Here is a 25859-nt window from a genome sequence, read left to right on the forward strand (position 1 = left end):
CTCCTGTCTGCTTCCTCTACCCATTACTGAAAGTGTGGTATTGAAGTCCCCTTCTATTATTGTATTGTTGTCTATATCTCTCCTCAGATTCTGTCAGTGTTTGCTGTGGATATATTTAGATGCTCTAATGCTGAGGGTGTATATATTTATAATGGTTATCTTTTCCTGATGGACTAACCCTTTCATCATTATAAAATGTCCTTCTTTGACTCCTGTGACTGTCTTGACTTTATGTCTATTCTGTCTGATGTAAGTATAGCTACACCTGTGCCCGACACACAGTAGGCCAAACTATACCGAAACGTTGGAGTTTGGAGCAGAGAAAGGTTCATTGCAGGGCCGTGTAAGGAGACGGGTGGCTCCTGCCTTAAAAAGCCTGAATTTCTCAAAGGCTGTCAGCAAAGCACTTTTAAAGGCAAGCTGAGAGAGGGGTGTAGTTAGTTGCTGCAAACTTCTTGGTGTTGGATCCTTTGTTCTTGGGGCGGTCCATGTAGGTCAGGTCATGATGTTCCCGTAAGCCTCCAACAAGACAAATGTTATTCTCTGTTCAGGTCAGGTCAGGGTCAGGCTGTCCTGTACATTTCAAGCCATAGGCAACATTCTTTTACAAAAGGTGCAGAGCCAGCATGACTAAGCCCCGGCAACAGAGCACAAAGGTTAAAGTGAAAGGAACCGATCTAATATGGAGTCAGACGTATTCTTCCCTATTAAACACCTGCTCTCTTTCGGTTGCCATTTGTTTGGAATATATATTTTCCATCCCTTTACCTTCAGCTGCTATATGTCCTTCAATTTAAAGTGAAATTCCAGCAGACAGTATAGAGTTGAAACCTGTCCCCCCACTTTCAGCCACTTGACATCTTTTGTTTGTGGCGTCTAAACATTTACATTCAAAGTGATTATTGATAGGGAAGTTATTTACTAATGCCTTTTTGTTACTTGTTTGTTTGATTGATTGATTGTAGTTCCTTTGTCTGTCTTTTCCTCTCTTGCTGTCTTTTCTTATGTTTCATTGGTTTTTTTTTGTTTTGTTTTGGTTCCATGTGTATTGATTTCTTTGTCTTTTTCTGTTATGTAACCTTTATTGATATTTTCATTTTGGTTGCCATGGACCTTACATGAAATATCATATAGCCATAACAGTGTACTTTAAGCTGAGAAAAACCTCAATAACATACAAAAAGTCTACAATTTTACTACTCCCCCTCATATACATTTTATGTTATTGGTGTCACAGTTTACATTATTTCATATTGTGTAACTTTTAACATGATTTTAGTTACAGTTATTTTTATATACTATTGTCTCTTAACTTTTATTTTTGAATTAAAAGTGATTTATTCACTACCAATACCAATACAGTAATATAGTATTTGAAATTTCCTATGCATTTATCTTTACCATTGATTTTCATTCTTTCTTTTGCTCTTGTGTTACTCTATAGCACCCTTTCATTTCAAAGTGATGAATTCTTATTTGTATTTCTTGTAATGAAGATATAGTGGTGAGAAATACTTCAGCTTTTGTCTGGAAAAGTCTTTATCTCTCCATTTCTTAAGATTTATTTTTCAGTTTAGTTTTAGGTTACCAGCAAAATTAAGACAATGGTACAGAGTTTTCCAAATAACCACTGGAGCCATATATGCACAGCTCCGGTGTTTAATAAACTCCCCCAAGCACAGTGGTAGATTTGTTACAGTTGAGGAACTTATGTGGGCACACTATAATCACCCAAAGTGCATGGTTCACATTTCAGTTCATTTTTGGTCTTGTGTATTCTGTGGGCTTGCACAAACATATAATGACATGTATCCATCGCTATAGTATCACAGAGAGTATTTTAAGTGCCCTCAAAATCCTCTTGTGTTCAGCGTATTCATCGTTCATTGCCTCTGTAACCCTGGGCAACGTTTAACTTTCTCCATAGTTTTGCCTTTTCCAAATTGTTATGTCATTGCAATCAGACAATATGCAGCCGTTCAGGTTGGTTTATTTCACTTAGTAATATGCATTCAAGGTTCCTCCATGTATTGTCGTGGCTTAATAGCTAATTTCTTTTTCCCACTGAATAATAATCCATGGTTTGGATGCACTATAGTTTATGAATCCATTCACCTACTTAAAGACATCTTGGTTGCTTCCAATTCTTGACAATGTTGAAAAAGTTGCTATAAAACGTACATTTGCAGGGTTTTTGTGTGGGTTTAAGTTTTCAGCTCCTTTGGGTAGATACCAAGGAGTGTGATTGCTGGCTGGATTGGATTGTAAGAGTATGTTTAGTTTTGTGAAATATCCCCAGGCTGTCTTCAACTGGCTATCTCTACCATTTTGCATTCCCACCAGCAATGAATGAGTGTTCTGTTGCTCCACAAACTTGCCAGCATCTGTTGTCAGTGTTCTAGATTTTGACCATTCCTACCTCACTGATGCTTCAATTCTTAAAATTTTTAATATTTCTCTTTTATTTTTCAGCATTATTAGGTGACATTTACAAACAAGTTTTTATATATCTAAAATACAACATGATTAATTCACATTTTTATTCTCTGTAAAATGATCACCGCAATCAGGTTTATTAACACATATATCACCTCATATGGTGACCTTTTTCGTGGTAAGAACACTTAAGGTTGACTCTCTTAGCAAATTTCAAGTGTGTAACACTGTATATAACTATGTTAACTATAGTCGCCATGCTGTATATTAGATTGCCAGAGCTTGTTCATCTTGTAAGTGAAGGCTTGTACCCTTTGACAGCATCTCCTTATCTCCCCAAACTTCCAGCCCCTGGTAACCATCATTCTCTCTGTTTCAAGGAAATTACCTTTTTGTTGTAAGATTCCACAAGTAAGTGAGATCATAAAATGTTTCTATTTCTCTGTCTGGCTATGTTCACTTAGTATAATGTTCTCCAGAGTAATCCTTCTCACACATGGGTGAATAATATTCATTCATATGTATGATGTATATCATATGTCATTGGTTGTCTCACATATGGGATATATATCTTAGATTCTCTTTATCCACTCATTCACTCTTGGACACTTAGATTGTTTCTATATCTAGGGTATAGTAAATAAAGCTGCAATGAACATGGGCGTGCAGGAGACACTTGGAAATAGCAATTTCCATCCTTTTGGATATATATGCAGAAGTGGGATTCCTGTATCATTTGGTTGTTCTATTTTTAAGTTTTTGAGAAACCTCCATATTGTTTCCCATAATGGCTACACCAACGTATATTCCCACCAACAATGTGCAAGGGTTCCTTTTTCTCCACGTCGAAACAAATAGCAACGTTTGTTATTGCTGCTCTTTTTGATAAAACACATCCTGACAGGTGTGAGGTGACATCTCATTGTGGGTTGATTTGTATTTCTTGCTGATTTTGATGTTGAGCACCTTTTCATGTACCTGTTGGCAATTTGTTTATATCTTCTTTTGGAAAGCTGACTTTTCACGTCCTTTGCCCATTGTGTAATTGGATTATTTGTTTTTCTGCTACTGAGTTATACAAATTCCTTATATAATTTTGATAAACTCCATATCAGAGATATGGTTTCTACATATTTTCTCCCACTCCATAGGTTGTCTTTCCTTTGTGGTGCAGAAGCTGTTTATCAATAGCTTGATGCAGTTCTATTTAAAACTTTTTGCTTTTGTTGCCTGAGCTTTTGATCTCAAATCCAAAAAATCATTGCCAAGAATGTTATGGTTCTTTTAGGCTATTTATTTTGATATTTTCACATCATATTTAAGTATTTAATTCATTTCTAGTTAATATTTATAAGTGGTATAAGATAGGGGTGCAATGTCACTATTTTGCATTTCAGTACCCAGTTTTTATAACACCTTTTATCGAAGAGACTATCCTTTCCTCAGTCTGTGTTCTTGGCACCCTTGTCAAAGATTATGTGATGTTATTTGTGTGGATTGGTTTCTGGGCTCTCAATTCTGTTCCATTTTTCTCTCTGTCTGCTTAATTGTCAATACTATACTGTTTTCATTACTATAAGCTCTTAATGGTGTTTGAATCAGGAAATGTGATACCTCAGCTTTCTCAAGGTTGCTTTGCCTATATGGGGTCTTTTGTGGCTCTCTAAGAATTTCAGGATATTTTTTTCTGGTTCTGTGAAAAATGCCATTAGATTTTTGATAGGAATCACATTGAATCTGTAAATCACTTTAGGTAGTATGGATATTGTAACCATAATAATTCCTCCAATCCATGAGCACTGGATATCTTTCCACTGTGTCATAATTTCTTTTATCAGTGTACTGTAGGTTTAGAGTATAAGTCTTTCGCCTCCTTGGTTTAATTCAATGCAAAGTATTTTATTCTTTTGGATGCTATTGTAAATGGAATTGTTTTGTTGATTTCTCTTTCTGACAGTTTGTTAGTGTGTAGAAACACAAATGATTTTTGTATGTTGATTTTGTACTCTGTAGCATTACTCAGTTTACTAATTTTCCTTTTTAACCTGTGTTGTAATTGCTTACAATTAATTGGGATGAATCCCACTTGGTTTTGGTTTACAATTTTTAAATTGATTGTTGGCTTCTATTTGCCAATATGTTATTGAGAATTTTTGCATATATGCTCATGAGAGATATTGGTTTGTAGTTCTTTTCTTTCAATGTCATCGGACGTTTTGTTGTTAGAATAATACTGGCCCCACAGAATGAGTTAGAAATGTTTCCTCTGTTTCCATATTTTAAAAGAGTGTGTAGAGAATTGGTACACATTATTCCTTAAGTGTTTGGCAGAATTCAAAAATGAACCCAATCAGGGCCTGCTGCTTTCTGATTTGGAAGGTTATCAGTTTTATTCAACTTCTTTAATAGGCACAGACATACTGAGATCGCCTGTTTCCTCTTCTGTGAGATTTGGCAGATGGTGTGTTTCAAGCAGTTGGACCATTTCATCTAGGATTTCAGATTTGTGGGCACAGAGTTGTTCATCACATTCCTTTATTGTCCTTTTAATGGGCATGCGATGTATACTTAAAACACTTCGTTTCTACTGGTGTTGGTAATTAGTATCCTCTCTCTTCACTTAACACACCGAGTGGGAGGTTTATCAATTTTATTGGTCTTTTCAAAGAACCAACTTAGTGTTCATTGATTTTCTCTATCGATTTTCTGAGTTTTCGATGTCATTGATTTCTACTTCAATTCTTATAATTCCTCTTCTGCTGCTTGCTTTGGACTTAATTTGCTCTTCTCTTTTTAGTTTCCCAAAGGGGAAACTTAAATTACTGATTTTAGTTCTTTGTTCTTTTGTCATGTATGTGTTCAATTCTATAAATTTCCCTCTAAGCACGACTTTTGCTGTATCCTACAACATTTTGCAAATTTGTGTTTTCTTTTTCATGGAGTTAAAAATATTGTAAAATTTATTTGAGATTTCTTTTCTGACCCATGTGTTCCTCAGAAGCATGTTTTTTAACCTTCATGTATTTTGGGATCTTCCAGCTGTCCTCCTGTTATTGATTTCTAGCTTAATTCTGTCATGGTCTGAGAACAGACATTGTATGATTTCTATTCTTTTAAGTTTGTTAAGGTTTGTTTTATGGCTCACAATGTCAGTCCTGTTGAATGTTGCATATGAACTTGAGAAAATGTGTATTCTGCTGTTGTTGGATGATGTAGTCTATAGACATCAATTACATCCGGTTAATTGATGTTGCTGAGCTTAACTGTGCCCACTGTCAAATAACAATGCCACCTTTCGGGTAGTGTGAGTCCCTTTTAATAAACTGTCATCCCGGTTCCTCCCTCCCATTCCTTGTATCATTGCTATCCTTCGTCTCACTTGTATATAAGCATATATATAATATTTATACAGACTATGTGTTATATATTTAATATACACAATAGGTACATAAGCATATGCAAATACATTGTTGCTATGATTTGAAGAAACTGTTCTATCAGTCAAGACTGTGAAAAATAAACATTGTTATTATCACTATTCCTTCTTCATTGGTCTGCCTTCTGCATGTAGATCCAAGTTTCTGACCTATATCATTTTCCTTCTCTGTAGAGAAATGTTTCAAATCATTTCTTACAAACAAATCTACTGGCAACAGATTTCCTCAGTTGTTGTTTGTCTCACAAAGTCTTTATATCTTTTTCACTTTTGAACGATAATTTTGTAGGACAAAGAATTGCAGGTTGGTGATATTTTTCTCTCAACATTTTAAATATTTCATTCCACGCCCTTCTTGTTTGGGTGGTTTCTGAGGAAAAATCTGATGTATGTCTTATCTTTGTTCTTGTATAGGCAATTTTTCTCCTCTGTGGCTTCTTTCAGGATTCTTTCCTTTATCTTGGGTTTCTGTACTTCTTAAATGATATGCCAAGGTATAATTTTTTTAACTTGGAGTTTTTTCTTTGTTTGTTTATCTTACATGCATGCTGTTTCATGTTCTCTGAGCTTTCTGCATCTGTGGTTTAGTGTGTGATATTCATTTGGGGGAAATTCTCAGTTATTGTTGTTTCAAATATTTCTTATATTCCTTTCTCTCTTTCTGCTTCTTTTGGAATTCCCATTACCTTTATGTCATGCCTTTGTGGTCCTCCCATATTCCTTGTATATTCTCATCTTTTGTGGTGTTGTTGTTCTGTCTTGGTTTCTTTGCTTCCAGGTTTTGAAATGTCTATTGATATATCCCCAAGTTGGGAGATTTTTTTCTCAGCCATGTCATCTACTGGTGAACCCATCAAGGTCATTCTTCATTTCCATAACAGTTTTTTTCTTAAATCTCTAGCATTCATTTTTTTTTCCCTGTAGGATTTCTAGCTCTCTAACTGCATTGTTCATCTCTTCTGGCATGATGTCTACTTTATCCATTGATCCCTTAGCATCGCAATCACACAGTTGTTTTAAATTCCCGGGCCCATAATACCAGCACCCCTGCCACGTCTGGTTCTAAGGCTTACCCTCTTTCTTGAAATCATGGTTTTTTGTTTTAACGTTTTGGTATTCTTGTAATTTTTTTCTTGATAGTTGGACATAATGCACCATGTAAAAGGAACTGCTGTAAATATGCCTTTAGTAGTGTGGTGGTGAGTGAGGTGTGGGGTGAGAGAAAGTGTTTTATAGTCCTATGATTAAGTCTCAGTTTTTTAGTGAGCCTATGCATCAGGGCTATGAACAACACAAGTGTTTCTTGGTGGGGTTTTTTTTTTGTTTTTTTTTTTCCGCAAGTGCGACAATACTCCAGCCAGTTCATCTCTATCTAGGTAGTTTCCCCTCCAGGCAGGCCCTGTAAAGAAGAACAGAGTGCACTGATGTATTTCAAATTGAGTCCTTTCCCCCTCCCCTTGCCGGAGGCACGAGGACTTTTTCTCTGATATTAGCTGTGACATCTTGGTGGAACTCTTGAAGGTAAATCTCACAGTATTTTGGGGGTCCGCTCATGGGTTCTCTGGAGTTTTTATTTCTCAGAATTGTCCGCACTGATCTTGCAGCCCTTCATCAATCACAGTCAGGTTTTCCTGCCCTGGCACTGGTTCCAGCAGCACTTTGCACTACTGATTCTCTGCTCCAGTGAGCTGTGCCTCCCCATGTGCCCTCTCTGCCTCTGTGATCCTGGGGGCTGCGCTTTGCACTGTGTCCTCCCTTCTTTTACACATCCAGGAAGAGCTGTTGAGTTTTAAGTCTGTTCTGCTGTCTCTTGTTGTCAGGATGGAATGGCAACGTCCAACCTTCTGACATGGAGAACCAGAAACCAGAAGTCTCTTTTTCATTTCTGTAGTTTTGCAGTGTATAAGATATTTAGTCGACTTTTTTTTTCCTCTCTCAACACTTTGAATATATCATCTCAGTCTCTTCTGGCTTGCAAGATTTCTGCCAAAAAATCCACTGAAAGTCTTAAGGGTGTTTCATTACACCTAAGTTGCTTTTCTTCTGTTGCTCTCAAAATTCCCTCTCTACTTTTGACTTTTGACATTTCGATTGCAGTATATCTCAGTGTGGATTTCTTTAGGGACATTTTATTTGGTGATTTTTGATCTTCTTGGCATGGATATCAATTTCCTTCTGTAAGTTTGGAAAGTTTTCAGCCAATATGTATTGAAAGTGCTTCTGGTTTTTTTAACTGAAATACAATCGACATATAACAGTGTATAGGTTTAAGGTGTACAATGTGTTGATTTGATTCATTTACATATTACAATATGATTACTGTCATCGTGTTAGCTAACATCTCTACTGCTTCACATAATCATTATTTCTTGCTCCCTCTTTTCCTTCTGGGACTCCCATACTTTGTGTATTGTTCCTTTTGTTTGTGTTCCACCGGTCCTGTAAGATTTTATCACTTTTTCACTGTCTTCTTTTTGCTCCTTTGAACCGTCTTTGAGTTAGTTAAGTCTCTCTCCTGCTTGATCTAATCTGCTGTTGAACCCTTCTGGTGAATTTTTTCAGTTCAGTTATTATTTGACAGTTACACAATTCCCGTTTGGTACTTTTAATACTTTGTATCTCTTTTTTGAATTTCTCACTTGGTTCATGCATTGTTCTCCCGACTTCATTGAGCATCTTTATGGGAGTTATTTTAAATTTTTCATTAGGCAGATTATTTAATGTCATTTCACTAGTGTCAGTTTCACTCTATGTTTTGTTCCTTTGTTCAAAATATCTTTTCCTTATTCCTCATTTCACTCGACACTTTGTTTTGGTGTCTGCTCATTAGACAAAGCAGTCACATCACCCAGTCTTCATGACTGGCCATGTGCAGAAGGAAAGGCCCACAGATCAGCCTGGCCAGCGATTTGCAATGACTTGGGGGTCCTCTACCAGCAGTTTCTCTCTCCAGGTAGAATCAAGCCGCTGTGGTTTTTTCTGCTCTGTTTCTGCTGGGCAGGAGGGACGATCATTGTTGTCTGTCATCTCAAGCTGCCGCCTCTGTTCTCCCTCCAACAGCTAGACTGTGGGCGAGCCATCAGTGCTCCAGGATTGGTGAGACAAGTGCTGGCTCTTGGGGCAGTACCGGTGAAGTGGGAGCACTGCCTTCAGTCGATCCACTATTACCTCCGCAGGGGAAGCAGAGAGGTGGGATTTTTCATCCCCTCACTCTGTGTTGAGTTTGGGCAAGCTGGGGAGGGAATCAAGCCACCACCTCCACTGTGGTTTGGGTGGCTAGACTGCCCTGAACCAATCAGAGCCCCGGGTCTGGTGACACCGTACCTTGGGTGTTCGTTCCCCTCGGAAACACCGGGGCACTGGAGGCTTGAACAACACCCTCTCGTCCCCTGGGTGAATCTGGGAGCTATAGGGTCTCTTCGTGATCTTGTGGCAGTACTCTGGGGTAGAGTCTCTGGTGAAAGGGCACCCCAAATCTCCCTCCTGGCTTTGGTGCATCTGATTTTGCATCCTCTAAAGGTGTGCATGAACCTGTCAATTAATTCCTGATTTCTCACAAAGGAAATTGGTCCATGAATTGCTACTCACTTGGTGTATTTGTTGGGAGATGGAAGGTCCAGGGTTTTCTAAAACAATTTCTTTCCGACCAGCATTCAGCCTTTATTTCTTTGAATTTTTTTCTGCTCTACATTATTTCTGTTCTCCTTATTGGATTCTGACATGTATTTTAAAACTTTGGGGAATGTTCCACATGTCCTTGAGGCTCTATGCATTTTCTTAACTCATTTTTCTGGGTTTTATATATTGAGTGAATTCTATTGATCTTTCTCAAGTTCATTGATTCTATCCCTTGTCATCTCCACTCTACTTTTGAGCCTATCCAGTATGCATTGTTTTGTTTGTTTGTTTATTATATTTTTCACTTCTAATATTTTTATTTGTTCTTTTTAATGGTTTCTATTTCTTTTCTGATATTTTCTGTTCTTTCAGTTGTTTCAGGGTAATTTTTGATTGTGCATTGAACCATTGTTATCACAGCTGTTTTAAAATCCATCCGATAGTTCCAGATACATGTGACCCATCTCAATATTGGCATCACTGGGTTGTCTTCTCCCATTATGTTGTGATATTCTTGGTTCTTGGTATAGTGTGTAGTTTTCTATTGTATCTTTGACACTGAAATCTTCTATTGTTGAAGTCTGTCAGCCAGTTTAAGTTCAGATTTAGTGTGGTCTGTTGTTCCAGTGACCATTTATCTTTCTTGGGGCTTTCAATATTATTCTGTTTTGTTTCATTCTTCTGGCTCTGCTGGAGCTCACTGGCTTTCTGCTGGTGCAGTCCATTGCAGGAAAAGGTTCTTTCCTGGGCCACCTTGTATTGCTAGGTGATGCTGGGTGATGAAGGACCCATGGAAGAGAGAGTATTTCCTCTGGCAGTTTCCCAGCCACTGGATATTGGTATGCTTCTCACTCTGCCTCTTCTAGTGCCCCTGAGTGGGGAAATTTTTTATCTCAGTCACTTTTTGCTGCTTAGAGTTGGGGGTTTTGAGAATTATCTCGTGAGGATCATTTTCTCTTATCGGGTACAAGGCCAGGAGCTGCAGAAACTGAGATGCTCTCTTCTGCTGGTTAAAGGGTTGGGACCTGGTTTGCATTCTACATCTTCGTGAAGGCTTGTGGCATAGTTTGCTAGCACCAGTGAAGGCAGAAATGGCTACTGCTGCTGCCTGGTGTGGAGCAGGGTATGCTCTGCCACTGTCTGTCGGTGGGACATAGGAAGTAATCATAGTATTGAGACGAGTGAATGGTTACTGATGGAGATGTAAGTCTGGGCACTAATGACATATAAACACTTTCATACAAGAGAATGTGATGAGACTAATGTTTTCATAGCCCAGGATTAACAGCGGAACAGGACTGATTCTAGATATCAACAGATTTCTTAGGGAAGAGAAGGGAATATTCACTGAAAGAAAACATCCAGGGAGAAGCTGGGAAGACTAATGTTGTGAAAGTCCATTGAGAGGAGAGTTTGAACTAAGGATGATCAAAGTGGTGAGATATTAGAGAGAAAATAGTGAGGAAATGTCAGTTAAGATATTTTGGGCTAACTTAGAAAAATCAAACGAAATGTTCACAGTGGAAGTCAAAGTAGTGCTGTTAATTACATTGAGGTAGCATTCATAGACTATATATTCAAGAAATGGGGCTGAGAAAGACAAGATGCAGATCAGAAAGTTGTTTATCAAAAATTTAGAATTATAGCAAAAATCATATGGGGGAGGATAGGAGTTGTGATTATTTATAGGCAGAAGAGGGTCAAGTGGAAAAGATTGTATGTAGATAAGAAGGAAGTGGAATATCTGGTCAATAATACTATGGAATGCCTAATTGTGAATGTTTGATGATGTCCAGGAAGTAAGGATAAAACCAAACACTTTGTGTTCTAATCATTACAAATGTGTCTTTATATTACTCCTGTTTAGGGCCATTGCTTTTATCAAGGATATGCCACAGAGATTGCAAATTCGGTTGTGACACTTAGCACCTGCTCCGGACTCAGGTAATGGCATATTCCAGAGATGTACATGACTGAAATCTTGTGTACCCTTTTACTTTTAGAATCTTCTCGAAGGGTAGATGGAAGACACAGAAAATAGACACTTTCATTATGTGTCTTCTCATCTGCTGTCTTGGCCAGCTTGTCTTATCATTTTCCCTATTCACTTTGTCTCTCTCCCAGGCTTGCAGTTATAAAATTAATTCAGAAAAAGCTGCCACTAGTATAAGAACTATCCACCTTACTGAGCCACACTACAATTGCAATGACTCCTAAATGCTGTCATAGATAGAAGAAGGTAGAAAATTGGGTTTAAATGTTAATCCAAGGAAGATGGGATGATTCTTAGATATTAGATGAAAAAGGCCACTTCAAATTTCTATATAATGTTTTCACTTAATATTGATTTATGTTTATCATTGAGAAATCTATGTTTTTAATTTCTTTCTATGTATTTAAATATTCAGGGGATTATTGCAGTTGGAGAATGTCAGTTATGGAATTCAACCATTGGAATCGTCAGCTACATATGAGCATATGCTTTATCAGATAAAGGATAATGAAATTGATTTTCCCCCCATAGCAGAAAATAATTCTACAACCCAATTGGCAGATCATTCCTACAAAATTCTTGTGAAATCAGAAGTAAGTAACCCCTTTTATGGGATCTTCATTTGTGCAACTTTTGATAAACATATTCACGTTGAAATTTATTACATTTGGAAAACAAATTTAAACTGATGTTGATGATAATAAAACCTTCTCTTGTAAGGTATTTATTTAAATAATATTCCCATCCCCCTCCAGTGAATCAGCAATAAGAGAGGGATGGGAAGAGACAGAGATAGCATACAGTTCCAGCTGCCTTAGCTTGAAGTTCAAGTTGGTCAGGCTGTAGCCACAAGAATTTGGCCAAGTAACATCATCCTTCTGTGTTTAAATGTTCTCATCTGTAAAAATCCAATAATAAAAATAATCCCTAACTCACAAATATTTTAAAGATTCCATAAATTTATAATTGAAAATGACTTAGCATAGTATGGGAAAAATAAGTGATCAATAAATATCACTAGAGAGTGGCAGGGACATATATGCACTACCAAATGTAAATTAGATAGCTAGTGGGAAGCTGCCGCATAGCACAGGGAGATCACCTCTGTGCTTTGTGACCATGAGAGGGGTGGGATAGGGAGGGTGGGAGGGAGGGAGACACAAGAGGGAAGAGATATGGGAACATATGTATATGTATAACTGATTCACTTTGTTGTAAAGGAGAAACTAACACACTATTGTAAAACAGTTATACTCCAATAAAGATGTTAAAAAATAAATAAATAAATAAATAAATAAATAAATATCACTACTACTACTATTAACATTTTCTCTCTCTAGTTTCTAATGTAGTAAAGCAAGGTAACTGGAACTAATTATGGAAAGTTTGGATACAAAACAAAATGCAATAATGAAATAAAAGAGACTAAAAGTTCAGAACCTAGAGGAAGCCAGGGATATCACTGCAGGAAAGAATAGCAAGAATGGGTACTGACATGTTTGTGAATTAAATGATTGCTTTTCACCCTGAATTTGATAGGCTTAAATCTGTAGCTTTAGAGAAGCATGTTTTCCCAAGCCCAAATATACAAAGTGAGTATCTTCAATATAACATATTTAAAGAGAGAGAGAAAAATAAAATAAAATCTTATATTTTAGGCATGTTTTGACATTTATGAGAGGAAAACAAATAAGCTCATAATCAAAGTGAATGCCTTCATGATAACCAGGGAAAAGTAGAACAAACAAAATACATAAAGGAGTTACGTGTTAAAAGCATATTGGGGGAGAGGCCACAACAGAGGGAGGCCCGCATACCACAAAAAAAAAAAAAAAAAAAAAAAAAAAAGGCATATTGGACACATGCATTAACCTGCCCCTTCCTTAAACCCCACTAAAGCGAAAAGGAGTTTTTAACATGGCATTAACATACACACACAAACAGAAGAATAGTAATAACATTGGAAGTTGAATAGCAGATAGACAGCTGATTTAGCCACTAAAAAGCTGAATCCTTAACTGGCAATTGGGATAGGCTATAGGAAACTTGATACACACTACAGAACTACTCAAATGTTTTTGAACTGCAAGTCCGAATACCTTAGGAAATGATATTAAGGGTGGGCCTAGGAGGAGAAGTGGTTGAAAATAAGTTGTATAAATATGTATAAGACCTGATTTCCTCTCCTAATCGATTGTTTCTGTTGTAAATTAAACTTGGCACACTAGATATTGGGAAACAGGTTTACACAATCCAAGATGTTCATTAGAATCCAGGAGGGAATGAAACCACCCAAAAGAATCAAAACTAACCATGTTGACAGCAGGGTTTTCCCAGAAGACAACCCAGACAATTTACTCTCTGTGATGACAGCAGGCCATAAGCTCCATATGTGTTCATAGATGTTGGAATAAGCTGTCAGATGCTCAATGCCTAATACGAAGGGGCACTAGACATATGATGAAACAATTGAATATGGTAGATAGAGACGTGGAAAAATTCAAAGTGCTAAAGCCTGAGGTGCCAAGGAATAGAGAGAGTGAAGAAAACAAAATGACAATATCCTCAGAGAGGTAGGAGAAAATATTACACCACAAAATAAGAACAGAGTGCTATTTAAAAAATAACACTCAGCAGATAATAGTTCTTGGAAGGTAAAAGCATGCTGAACCTATGTAAAAACTCAAAAGAAAGTTCACAAGATAAAATTCCAGAAATCAAACAAAAACTAAAATATAAACAAAAATGACAGGGAAATTTGAGAGATAAGAAATTCAATTAAAATAACAATATGGGTGATGCAATCAGAGTTCTGGTACAAATAAACATAGAAAATTGAATTGAATAAATCACAAAACAATCCAAGAAAAATTCTCAGAATGATTTAAGTGGAGGTTCTGGACCAATATTTTTAAAAATCTGGTTTCTTATATATAAAGAAGATGCAGAATGGCATGGTCTTACCTAGCAGCAATATTGGAGGTTGAAAGGCAATACAACAGTTACTTAAAAGGAGGAAAAGTGATTTCCAGCCTATAATTCTACCCAGTCAGAACTATAAAATTGAGATTTTTTTGGTTGAAGCCATTTCTTTCCTCCCTATTATGAATGTCCTTCCTAATGTGTGAAACAAACCACATTTAAAAAAAAAATAGACTCTAATCTCATCCCGAATGAAAATAATAGCCAGCCACAATCACAACCAAATTCATAAGTGGTAGTTGCCAAATACAGTGAGCCTTCAATCAGATCAAAAGGTGGAACAACTATGTAAGCTTCCTCAAACTGTATTCTTCTTGAGAACCACTATTAGGTCAAATACCACTAGATTTTGAAGCAACCAATTCCCGACTGTCAGTGGTTTAACATCACATATGTGCTTTGCTCAGTCAAAGACCAAGGTGGATGAAACTGCTGGTTGTTTCCCTTTCTAGCTTCAACACGGGGCCCCAAACTGTCCCCCACTAGTTTTTGAATCTAGACAGGAGTTAAGGGAAAAGAGTGTCTATATTATCCCCTCCTTGATGCTACTGGCCCTGGACAGCTATCTCTCACAGACTTCTCTCTTGGAGAAGGAGCAAACATCATTTTTAAAATGAAAGACATTGACAATAGAATGAGTGAATAACAGAATAGACACTGTGCTAAAACCCCAAGGTGATGTTATAGCCAGGGTTAAAGAAATAGAGAAAGCAATGACATATAAATGATGGCAGAGAAAACCAAAACTGTGTAATGGTTAATTTTATGTGTCCACTTCCCTGGGCCACAGTGCCCAGATGGTTAGTCAGATTTTCTGGGTGTTTCTGTGAGGGTGTTTTTTGATAAGATTAAGAACTATATCAGTGGAGTTTGTGTAAAGCAGATGGTCCTCCACAATGTGGGTAGACTTCATCCAATAGGTTGAAGTCCTGAATATAAGAAAAGGATGTAACTTTCCCTGAATAAGACAGGACTCTGTAGCCGACAGCTCTCCAACTGGAACTGGAGCATCAACTCTCTCCACGTCTCCATCCCACTAACCAGCCAGCCTCCATACCATATGAGCCAATTCCTTGTAATACATCTAATTATAATAAGTATATGAAATGTGTAAATATACACACATATTCTATTGGTTCTGTTTCTCTGGGGAACCCTGACTAATAGAGTGTGAAAGATTGCTAATGGAAATTCAGGGTAATCAATATTGTCATTCATGAATAAAATAACCAACAAAGTATTCCAACTTATGAAGGAAGAAAACTCTGTTGAAATAAAGAAGTCCTGAACTTGAAAATTTTCAGATTACAAGGAATCCTTATGAAAACTGGTGACACCAAGATACAATGTATTTTGGACTTTATCAATAAATAAAGAATAATGCTATAGGCATCTTGGCCTCAAAGAAAGTCACCCACAAAGGTAGAAAAACTCAGACTGGAATTAGCCTTTGCCAAAATGTAGTGCTTGTAAGATAATCAAGAATGTCTAACTAGGGAGTAGAGAAAATGGCTTCTCCAGGGGGGTACACAATATCCCAGCAATTTGTTATACAGTCAAGTTGCCATTATACTCCAAAAACATGTGGCTTTTTCAAAGACTTTGAGACAATATTACATAAGTCAGTAAAGAAAACAGGAATTGAATGAATTTAACATATTTCAGTAGAAAACCACAGAATCATGGCAATAGTTTCAGAAATACCATTTGGTAACATTCAGTACACATTCATGGTAAATAGTAGGAATAGAAAACTTCCTTGATCTCATAAAGAGCATCTATTAGCATCCACAGCTAATGTAAAGAATGTAAATGACTGAATGCTTTGCTCCTGTTATGGACTGCAGGCTTGTGTTCCCCCAAAATTCATATTTTGAAACCTTAACTTTCAATGGGACGGTATTAGGAGTTGAAGCCTTTGGAAAGTAATTAGGGTTAGATTATGTATGAGGGTGGGGCCCTCATGGTGGGATTAATGCTCTTATACAAAAAGGAAGAGGCGCAGGATCCCTCTCTCTGCTCTCCATCACATGAGCGTACAGGAGATCTGCAAAGTAGGAAGAGTGGTGTCACCAGCCATCACATCTCCTGGTGTCTTGATCTTGAAGTTTCCAGCCTCTAGAAATGTCAGAAATACATATTTGTGGTTTAAGCCACCTAGTCTATGGTATAGTTGTTATAGCCCCAAACTGAAGAAAACCACCCCTGAGATTAGGGATAATGCAAGGTTGTTTGCCTTCACTACTTCCAGTCAACGTTTTACTAGAGTTCTTAGGTAGTGCAATAGGAAAAAGAATAATAATAAAGGGTATAAATTTTTGAAAGGAAAAATAACCCTATTTCTTTAGTGATCTAACTCTCTACATAGAAAGTCCTAAAGAATCTCCATTAAGGCAATCCGAACTAATTAAGAGAGTCTAGCAAAGTCACAGGAAAAAGAAAGATAAGATATTCATTTTCCCCAAAGTGATCTGTAGATTCAGTGTAATCCCAATCAAAATTCCAGAAGACATTTTGTAGAAATTGATTCTCAAATTCATAAGGAGATGCAAATACTTAGAAGAGTCAAAGTGTTTTGAAAATTGAAAAAAAGAAAAAGGTGAAGGACTTCCATTGCTTTCTCTTAAGCGGCCAGGTAGTAAATATTTCAGGCTTGTGGGGCGTATGTTCTGTTGCAGCTACTTCACTCACCCTTTGCAGCGTGAAATCAGCATAGACAAACTATAAGCAAACGGGGGTGGCTGTGTTCCAATAAAATATTTTTTTACAAACAGGTGGTTATACCATGGGCCGTAGTTTGCTGACCCCTGCTGTGAAGAAACATATCGTGTTTTTGGTATAAGGGTAGCCGTATAGGACAGTGGAGCACAATAGATGAGAAGTAGACCCACGTGCTCTTGCCCAAATTATTATCCACAAAGGTGCTAAGGCCTTTGAAAAGTAAAGAATGATCTCTTCATCAAATGATGCAAGATTAGATTTCTACGTGGAATAAAATGGGAATTGACCCTTATTCCAAAAACATGAATTAGAGCATAGTCAAGGCTAAACATAAAATTTCTAGTAGGGGACTTAGAGAAACAACATTAATGAGCCACAAGCCTGTGAAGAGATGTTCAACATCATTAATCATCCAAGAACTGTGAATTAAAACCTCAGTGAGATCTCGGTACAGACTGACAAGAATGCATGCAATGCAAAAGATTGACAATATCAAATACAGGCAAGAATGTGGAGCAATTGACATTCTTATTAGTTCTTGGAGAAAAAGCAGAATGATCAAACTACTTTAGAAAGTAATCTGGAACTTCTGTACTACTTTACACATATACAAGTATCATGCGGATCAGGTTTTCCAATTCTAAGTAATCAACCAATAAAGAATGAAAGACTATAACTGCCCAAAGACTTGTACATGGATATTCATAGCCACTATATTTACAATAGCTAAGATGATTAAATAATCCAAAGGATCATCAACAGTTAAATGTATAAACAAACTGTTTTGTGTTTCTAAAATGGCACACTTCGTAGCAATAAAAACAAATGGATCACTAATAATCACAGCAACACAGATGTGTGCTGAGTGAAAGAAGCCAGATATAGAAGAAGACATGCCATATGATTCCATTTATGTGAAATTCTAGGGTAAGTTATTGTAACCTATGTTGAGAGAAAGCAGATCACTGGTTGCCTTGAGACTTGTAGGCTATTAACTTGGAAGAGGGTGATGGAAACATTATTTATTTTAGTGATGGAAATGGTTGCATGGGTGTAAATATTGCTACCAGTTCATGTAACTGTATTCTTAAAATAGATGCATTTTATTGAGGGTAGGCCACAATAAAGTTAATATAAGTAATTACAAGTACAAAAATGATGATAAAATAGAGGTAACTTTAGGGGGAAAGTTGATGGGAATTTGTTTAGCTTGAGGGTTAGGGTGAGGGACCAAGAGGAAGGAACAAGGATTCTCTCTCATTTCAGTAACTTTTTTGAGGATTCTAATTCTGAAGAATATAATGTGAAAGCTTCTGATTTGTTCCTAAAATTTTCATACAGAATCTCACCAGCTTATTTACTCAGTGGGCATCAATCCTCTTATTTCTCTAATATCTATAGCCCTATGTATTTGTATATGTATCTACCACCTAACTATCTATCTACCTATATCTCTCTATCTTTCTGTCTGTGTATCTATCTATAACTCTGTATGTGTGTGTGTGTGTGTGTGTGTGTGTGTCTGTATCTATATAATTATATAATGTACATGATAATTACAAACAATGTAAAAATTTTTAAATGTTTTATTTAATTCATGTTCTCTGTTTTGCAGGAAAATTCTGGTGTGCTGTTGAAAACAGTTCTGAAGATACAAGTCATTATGGATAAAGCCTTGGTATGCATTATTGATATATTTCATTGTATCTTTTTTGTATTTAAATTGAAAGGGGATATGTAAAAGAATCTTTATTTGCAATGCAGATATACATCACTCTGTTCAAAATGTGTATCTCAGTATAGCAGTACATAAAACATGTTGTCAATTGCCTTTCCATTGGCATGGGAGAATCAATACCAATATTTATTAGAAAGAATGTAAAACTTCATATATAAGGGAGGATTGTATTGCACTGTAATCTATTGGATTATAACTAGTAGGGGACTTAGTTATAATCCACCCAAAATTGTGGTGAAACTCTTCCTTAAATCAATTTCCACTTTAAAGTAAGCTATTTCATTTGTTACTCAATTGAAGATCCTTTTATTAAATATTATCTTTTATAAGATTATTTTTTTAAAATAGGAAGAATAATTCATAGGAACATATTTGATTATGGAACTTTTTGCTTATACAATTAGTTTTAGCAAAAACTTATGGGCAGGCAGCAAGTTAAAGAAAAAACTTGCTTTGTCCATTATCACTAGTAATTTTGTACAAGTCTCTCAATGAGTTTCATGATGTTCTAAATTTTTTGCATAAAAGGAAATATTCAGATCTTTAAATAATTTTTATAAAAGTATTAACAGCAAATAATGATATGACACTAGCTCTGGGACCCCTGGGCCCTGCAACCAGACTCCAGGACCCAGCTCTGCCTACCAGTAGACTGGCAGGAACCCCAGGACTTGGCTTCACCCACCAGTGGGAGGGCTACAGCCCTGGAGTCTTCTGGACCTTGACTCCATACAGCCGTGAGACAGCACTATCCCCAGAGCCCCCTGGAGTTTCACAGTCAGCTGCCTTATGACCTGGTCCTGATGACCAGCAGCTGGCAGCCTGTGCCTGAGGCAGCACTGGCAACCACCTCAACCAGGGGCCAAGCAAGCCCACCAGACTTCTCACATAGTCAACCTGCCACAACAGGAAGACCCACACAGCCCAAATTGGGGAACCACTAGAGTCTATACCACAGGTGAAGAGAGTGGAGAATGTTGCTGGAACACACAGGAGGTCTCCTGCAAAAGGCCACTCTCCAGCATTAGGAAACACAACCAACTTATCAGGTACATAAACATACAAATACTAACTTAGGCAAAATGAGGCTACAGAGGAACACGTTCCAGATGAAGGAACAAGATCAAAGCCCATAAGAAGATCTAAGTGAAGTGGAGATAGGCAACATACTTGAGAAAGAGGTCAGGGTAGTGCTCGTAAAGATGATCAAAGAACTTGGCAGAAGAATGGATGCACAGAGCAAGATGTTAGAAATTTTAAGCAAAGAGTTAGAAAATATAAAGAATGACCAAACATAGATGAAGAATACAATAGCTGAAATGAAAAATACACTAGAAGAAATCAATAGTAGACTAAATGATACAGAAGAATGGATCAATGAGCTGGAAGACAGAGTAATGGAAATTACAGATGTGGAACAGAAAAAAGAATGAAAGGAAATGAGGACTGTTTAAGAGACCTCTGGGACAACGTCAAGCACACTAATACTTGCATTTTAGGGATCCCAGAAGAAGAAGAGAGAGAGAGAGATAAAGGAACTGAAAACATATTTGAAGACATAATAGCTGAAAACTCCCCTCACATGGGAAATGAATCAGATATACAGATCCAGGAAGCCCAGAAAGTCCATATAGGATTAACCCAAAGATGAACATACCAAAACATATAGTAATAAAAATGACAACAATTAAAGATGAAAAGAGAATATTGAAAGCAGGAAAAGGAAAACAGCAAATAACATAAAAAGGAATTCCCATAAGGCTATCAGCTGACTTTTCAGCAGTAACTCTGCAGTCCAGAAGGGAGTGGCACAATATATTTAACGTGTTGAAAGTGAAAAACCTACAACCAAGAATACAGTACGCAGCAAGGCTCTCATTCAAATTTGATACAGGGATCCAAATCTATACAGACAAGCAAAACCTAAAAGAGTTCAGCAACACAAAACCAGCGTTACAAGAAATGTCAAAACAATTATGCTAAGAAAAAAGCCAGGTCCAAAAACTGGAAACATAAAAATTATGAAAGAAAAAAGCTCACTAGTAAAAGCAAACATACAGTAAAAGTAGGATATCATCTTACATGCAAAGCTGGAAAGAAGGTTAAAAGACTTATGTCTTTTAACAAAATCACCTATATCCAGAATAAGGAATAAGGAGATACATAAAGCAATTAGATGTAAAATAAGATATTAAAAACAGTGATTGTGAGGGGAGGAGAGTATTCATGCATGGTTGTTAAAATGTATTTGAAATTAAGAGATCAGCAACTTAAAACAGTCATTCATATCTATATATCTTTAGAAAAACCTCACAGTAACTGCAAACCAAAAACTTATACTAGATACACACACACAAAAGTAAAAGGAATCCAAACATAACACTAAAGATAGTCTTCAAATCATATGAAAAGGGAAAAAAGGAAGAAGAAAGGAACAAAAAAGACTTATAAAAACAAGTCCAAAACAATTAGCAAAATGAAAACACACATATCAATAATTACTTTAAATGTAAATGGACTAAATGCTCCAATAAAAAAAGAAATAGAGTGGTTGAATGGATACAAAAACAAGACCCGTATGGCCTGCAAAACTCTCACTCCAGATCTAAAGACACACAGACTGAAAGGGAGGGGATGGAAAAAGGTATTCCATGCAAAAGGAAATCAAAAGAAAGACAGGTTAGACATACTTATATCCGACAAAATAGTTTTTAAAAAGGGACTGTTACAAGAGACAAACAAGGACACTACATAATGATCAAGGCATCAATCCAAAAAAAAGATATATCAATTGTACATATACATGCACCCAGCCTAGGAGCACCTCAATCTGTAAAGCAAATATTAATGGACATAAAGGGAGAAATTCACAGTAACACAATAACAGTAGGCAATTTAGTGCCCCACTTGCATCAGTGAACAGATCATCCAGACAGAAAATCCATAAGGAATCAAAGGCCTTAAGTGACACATTTGACCAAATGGATATATTGGTCATTCCATCCAAAAGCTGCAGGATGCACATTCTCTTCAAATGCACATGGCACATTGTACCAGATAGATCACATGCTAGACTATAAAACAAGCCTTGGTAAATCTGAGAAAATTGAATTCATATCAAGCATCTTTTCTGACCACAATGCTATGAGACTAGAAATGAACTACAAGAAAACTACTGCAAAAAACCCCCAGACACATGGAGGCTACACAATATGCTACTAAACAACCATTGGGTCACTGTAAAACCAAAGAGGAAATAAAAACTTCCTGGAGACAAATGAAAAGCAAAACATAGTGATCCAAAAATCTGAGGCACAACAAAAACAATTCTAAGAGGGAGGTTTATAGAGACACTAGCTTGTCTCAGGAAACAAGAAAAATCTCAAACAACCTAACCTTACAGCCAAGGGAATTAGTAAAAGAAGAACAAATAAAACTCAAAATTAGTAGAAGGAAAGAAAGCATAAGGAGAACAGAAGAGAAATAAATGAAATAGGTATAAAAGAACAATAGAAAAGACCTATGAAACTAAGAGCTGAATCTTTGAAAAGATAAACAAAATTGATAAAACTGTAGGCAGACTCATCAAGGAAAAGGAGAGAGGGCCCACATCAGTACAATCAGAAATGAAAGAGGAGAAGTTACAACTGACACCACAGAAATACAAAAGATCATAAGAGACTACTTATTGTGAACAACTGTATGCCAATAAAATGTACAACCTAGAAGACATGGACAAATTCTTAAAAATGTTCAATCTCCGAAGACTGAACCAGGAAGCAATAGAAAATAAGAACAGAACAATTGCCAGTAATGAAATTGAATCAGTAATTTTAAAACTCCCAGTAAACAAAAATCCAGGACCAGATGGCTTCACAGGTGAATTCTGGCAAACACTTAAGAGAAGAGTTAGCATCTGTCCTGCTCAAACGATTCCACAAAATTGGAGAGGAAGGAACCCTTCTGAACTTATTCTGTGAGAACAGCATCACCCTGGTATGAAAACCAGACAAAGATATCACAAAAAAGGAAAATTACAGGCCAATACTGCTGATGGACATAGATGCAAAAGTCCTCAACAAAATATTAGCAAACCAATTCCAACAAGGCATTAAAAGGATCATACACGGGGCTTCCCTGGTGGCGCAGCGGTTGCGTGTCCGCCTGCCGATGCAGGGGAACCGTGTTCGTGCCCCGGTCTGGGAGGATCCCACATGCCGCGGAGTGGCTGGGCCCGTGAGCCATGGCCGCTGAGCCTGCGCGTCCGGAGCCTGTGCTCCGCAACGGGAGGGGCCACAGCAGAGGGAGGCCCGCATACCACAAAAAAAAAAAAAAAAGGATCATACACCATGATTAAGTGGAATTTATCCCAGGGATGCAAGGATTTTTCAATATCCACAAAAAAATCAGTGTGTTACACCTACAGATAGCCAACAGCCACATAAAAAAACAGATGTTCATCTCAATAGATGCAGAAAAAGCTTTTGACAAAATACAACCTCCATTTATGAGAAAAACTCTCCAGAAAGGGGGGCATAGAGGGAACATACCTCAACGTAATAGAGCTCATATAGCACAAACCCACAGCTAACATCATACTTAATGGTGAAAAGCTGAAAGCACTTCCTCTAAGATCAGGAATGAGACAAGCATGTCCTTGCTCACAACTTTTATTCCACATAGTATTAGAAGTCCTTGCCACAGCAATCAGGTAAGAAAAAGAAATCAAATGAATCCAACTTGGATAGGAAGAAGTAAAATAGTCACTGTTTGCATATGACATGATACTATGCATAGAAAATCCTAAAGACACCGCCAAAAACTAGGAGAGCTCATCAATGTATTTCATAAAGTTTCTGGATGCAAAATTAATATACAGAAATCAGTTGCATTTCTATAGACTAACAGTGAACTATCAGAAGGAAAAATTAAGAAAACTATCTCATTTTACCACTACATTGAAAAGAATACTCCCTAGGAATAAATCTAACTGAGGAGGTGAAAGACCTGTATACAAACAGATGGAAACATACACTGTTTCCATAGATTGGAGGAATTACTATTGTTAAAATGACCATACTACCCAAAGCAATCTACAGATTCAATGTAATCCCTATCAAAATACCAATGACATTTTTCACAAAACTAGAACAAATAATTCTAAAGTTTGTATGGAAACACAAAAGACTGCAAATAGCCAAAGCAGTGCTGAGGAAGAACAGAGAAAGGCATCACACTCCCTGACTGTAGACTATACCACAAATCTGCAGTAATCAAGATAGTATGATACAGGAACAAAAACAGACAGATCACTGGAAGAGAATAAAGAGCCCAGAAATAAACTCATACACTTATGGTCAATTAATCTACAACAAAAGAGGCAAGAATATACAATGGAGAAAAAAATCAGTCTTTTCAATAAGTGGCGCTGGGAAAACAGGGCAGCTACATGTAAAAGACTGAAATTAGAACATTTTCTCACACCATATAGAAAAATAAACCCACAATGGATTAAAGACTTCATGTAAGGCAGGAAAGCATAATACTCCTAGAAGAAAATGTAGGCAGAACACTCTTTGTCATAAATCATAGCAATGTTTTTTTTTGTTTTGTTTTGGTTTGGTTTTTTTCAATCTGTCTCCTCGGGCAAAGAAAACAAAAGAAAAAAGTAAACAAATGGTCCCTAATTAAACTTAAAAGCTTTTACCCACCAAAGGGAACCATAAACAAATGTAAAGTGAACCTACTGAACGCGAGAAAATAGTTGCAAATTATATGACTGATAAAGGGTTAACATCCAAAATACATAAATAGCTCATACAACTCAATATCAAAAAACAACCCAATTAAAAAATGGGCAAAAGAACTGAATAGACATTTTTTCCCAAGAAGACCTACAGATGGCCAACAGGCACATGAAAAGATACTCAACATCACTGATTATCAGAGAAATGCAAATCAAAACCACAATGAGATGTCACCTCACACCTGTCAGAATGGCTATCATCAAAAAGGCCACAAATAACAAATGCTGGCAAGGATGTGGTTAAAAGGGAACCCTTGTACACCTGTTAGAGGGAATGTAAATTGATGTAACCACTGTGGAAAGCAATATGGCGGTTCCTCAAAAAAATAAAAATAGAGCTAACATATGATGCAGCAATTATACTCCTGGGTATATATTTGAAAAAAATGAAAATGCTAATTGGAAACATACATGCACCCCAGTGTTCATAGCAGCATTATTTACAATAACCAAGGTATGGAAGCTACCTAAATACCCATCAACATATGAATGGATAAAGATGTGATACACACACACACACACACACACACACACACACACACACACACACACACACTGGAATACTACTCAGCCATAAAAAGTAATGAAATTTTGCCATTTGCAATAGGATGGATAAACTTGGAGGCTCTGTTATGCTAAGTGAAATAAGTCACGGGGAGAAAGACAAATACTGTATGATACCATTTATATGTGGTATCTAAAAAATAAAGGAAACTAGGAATATAACAAAAATGTAACAGACTCACAGATATAGAGAATAAAGTAGTGGTTACCATTGGGAAAAGGGAATGGGGAGCGGCACAATAGAGGTAGAGATTCAGAGGTATCCACCATTATGTATAAAGCAAATAAGCTACAAGGATATATTGCACAACACAGGAAATATAGCCAACATTTTATAACTATAAATGAAGTATAACCTTTAAAAATCGTGAGTCACTATGATGCACATCTGTACCTTATATGATATTGTACATCAACTACACTTCAATAATATATATTTTTTTAATGTAAACATGTTTCATCAGTAAAATCCTGTGTAACCCCTTGTGATATTATTGTAGTCTGTCTTATTTCTTCTTGTGTAATCAACCACAAAATAAATTATTTTACATTAAATATCCAACTG

The 25859-nt window shown here is 36.8% G+C and overlaps 1 protein-coding gene across 1 annotated transcript in view; it reads left to right on the plus strand.

The window, feature by feature from the left end:
* The window catches only part of LOC102985031 (A disintegrin and metallopeptidase domain 3-like), a 103458-nt gene that overhangs the window by 19897 nt on the left and 57702 nt on the right, over positions 1 to 25859 (plus strand). Inside the window, exons 5-7 of the mRNA XM_024131373.3 lie at positions 11358 to 11434; positions 11899 to 12076; positions 18802 to 18864. Of these exons, the coding sequence (XP_023987141.1) occupies positions 11358 to 11434; positions 11899 to 12076; positions 18802 to 18864 (318 nt within the window). The remainder of the gene's footprint in view (positions 1 to 11357; positions 11435 to 11898; positions 12077 to 18801; positions 18865 to 25859) is intronic.

This window comes from Physeter macrocephalus, chromosome 20, assembly GCF_002837175.3.
Source record: "Physeter macrocephalus isolate SW-GA chromosome 20, ASM283717v5, whole genome shotgun sequence".
NCBI classification, from domain to species: domain Eukaryota; kingdom Metazoa; phylum Chordata; class Mammalia; order Artiodactyla; family Physeteridae; genus Physeter; species Physeter macrocephalus.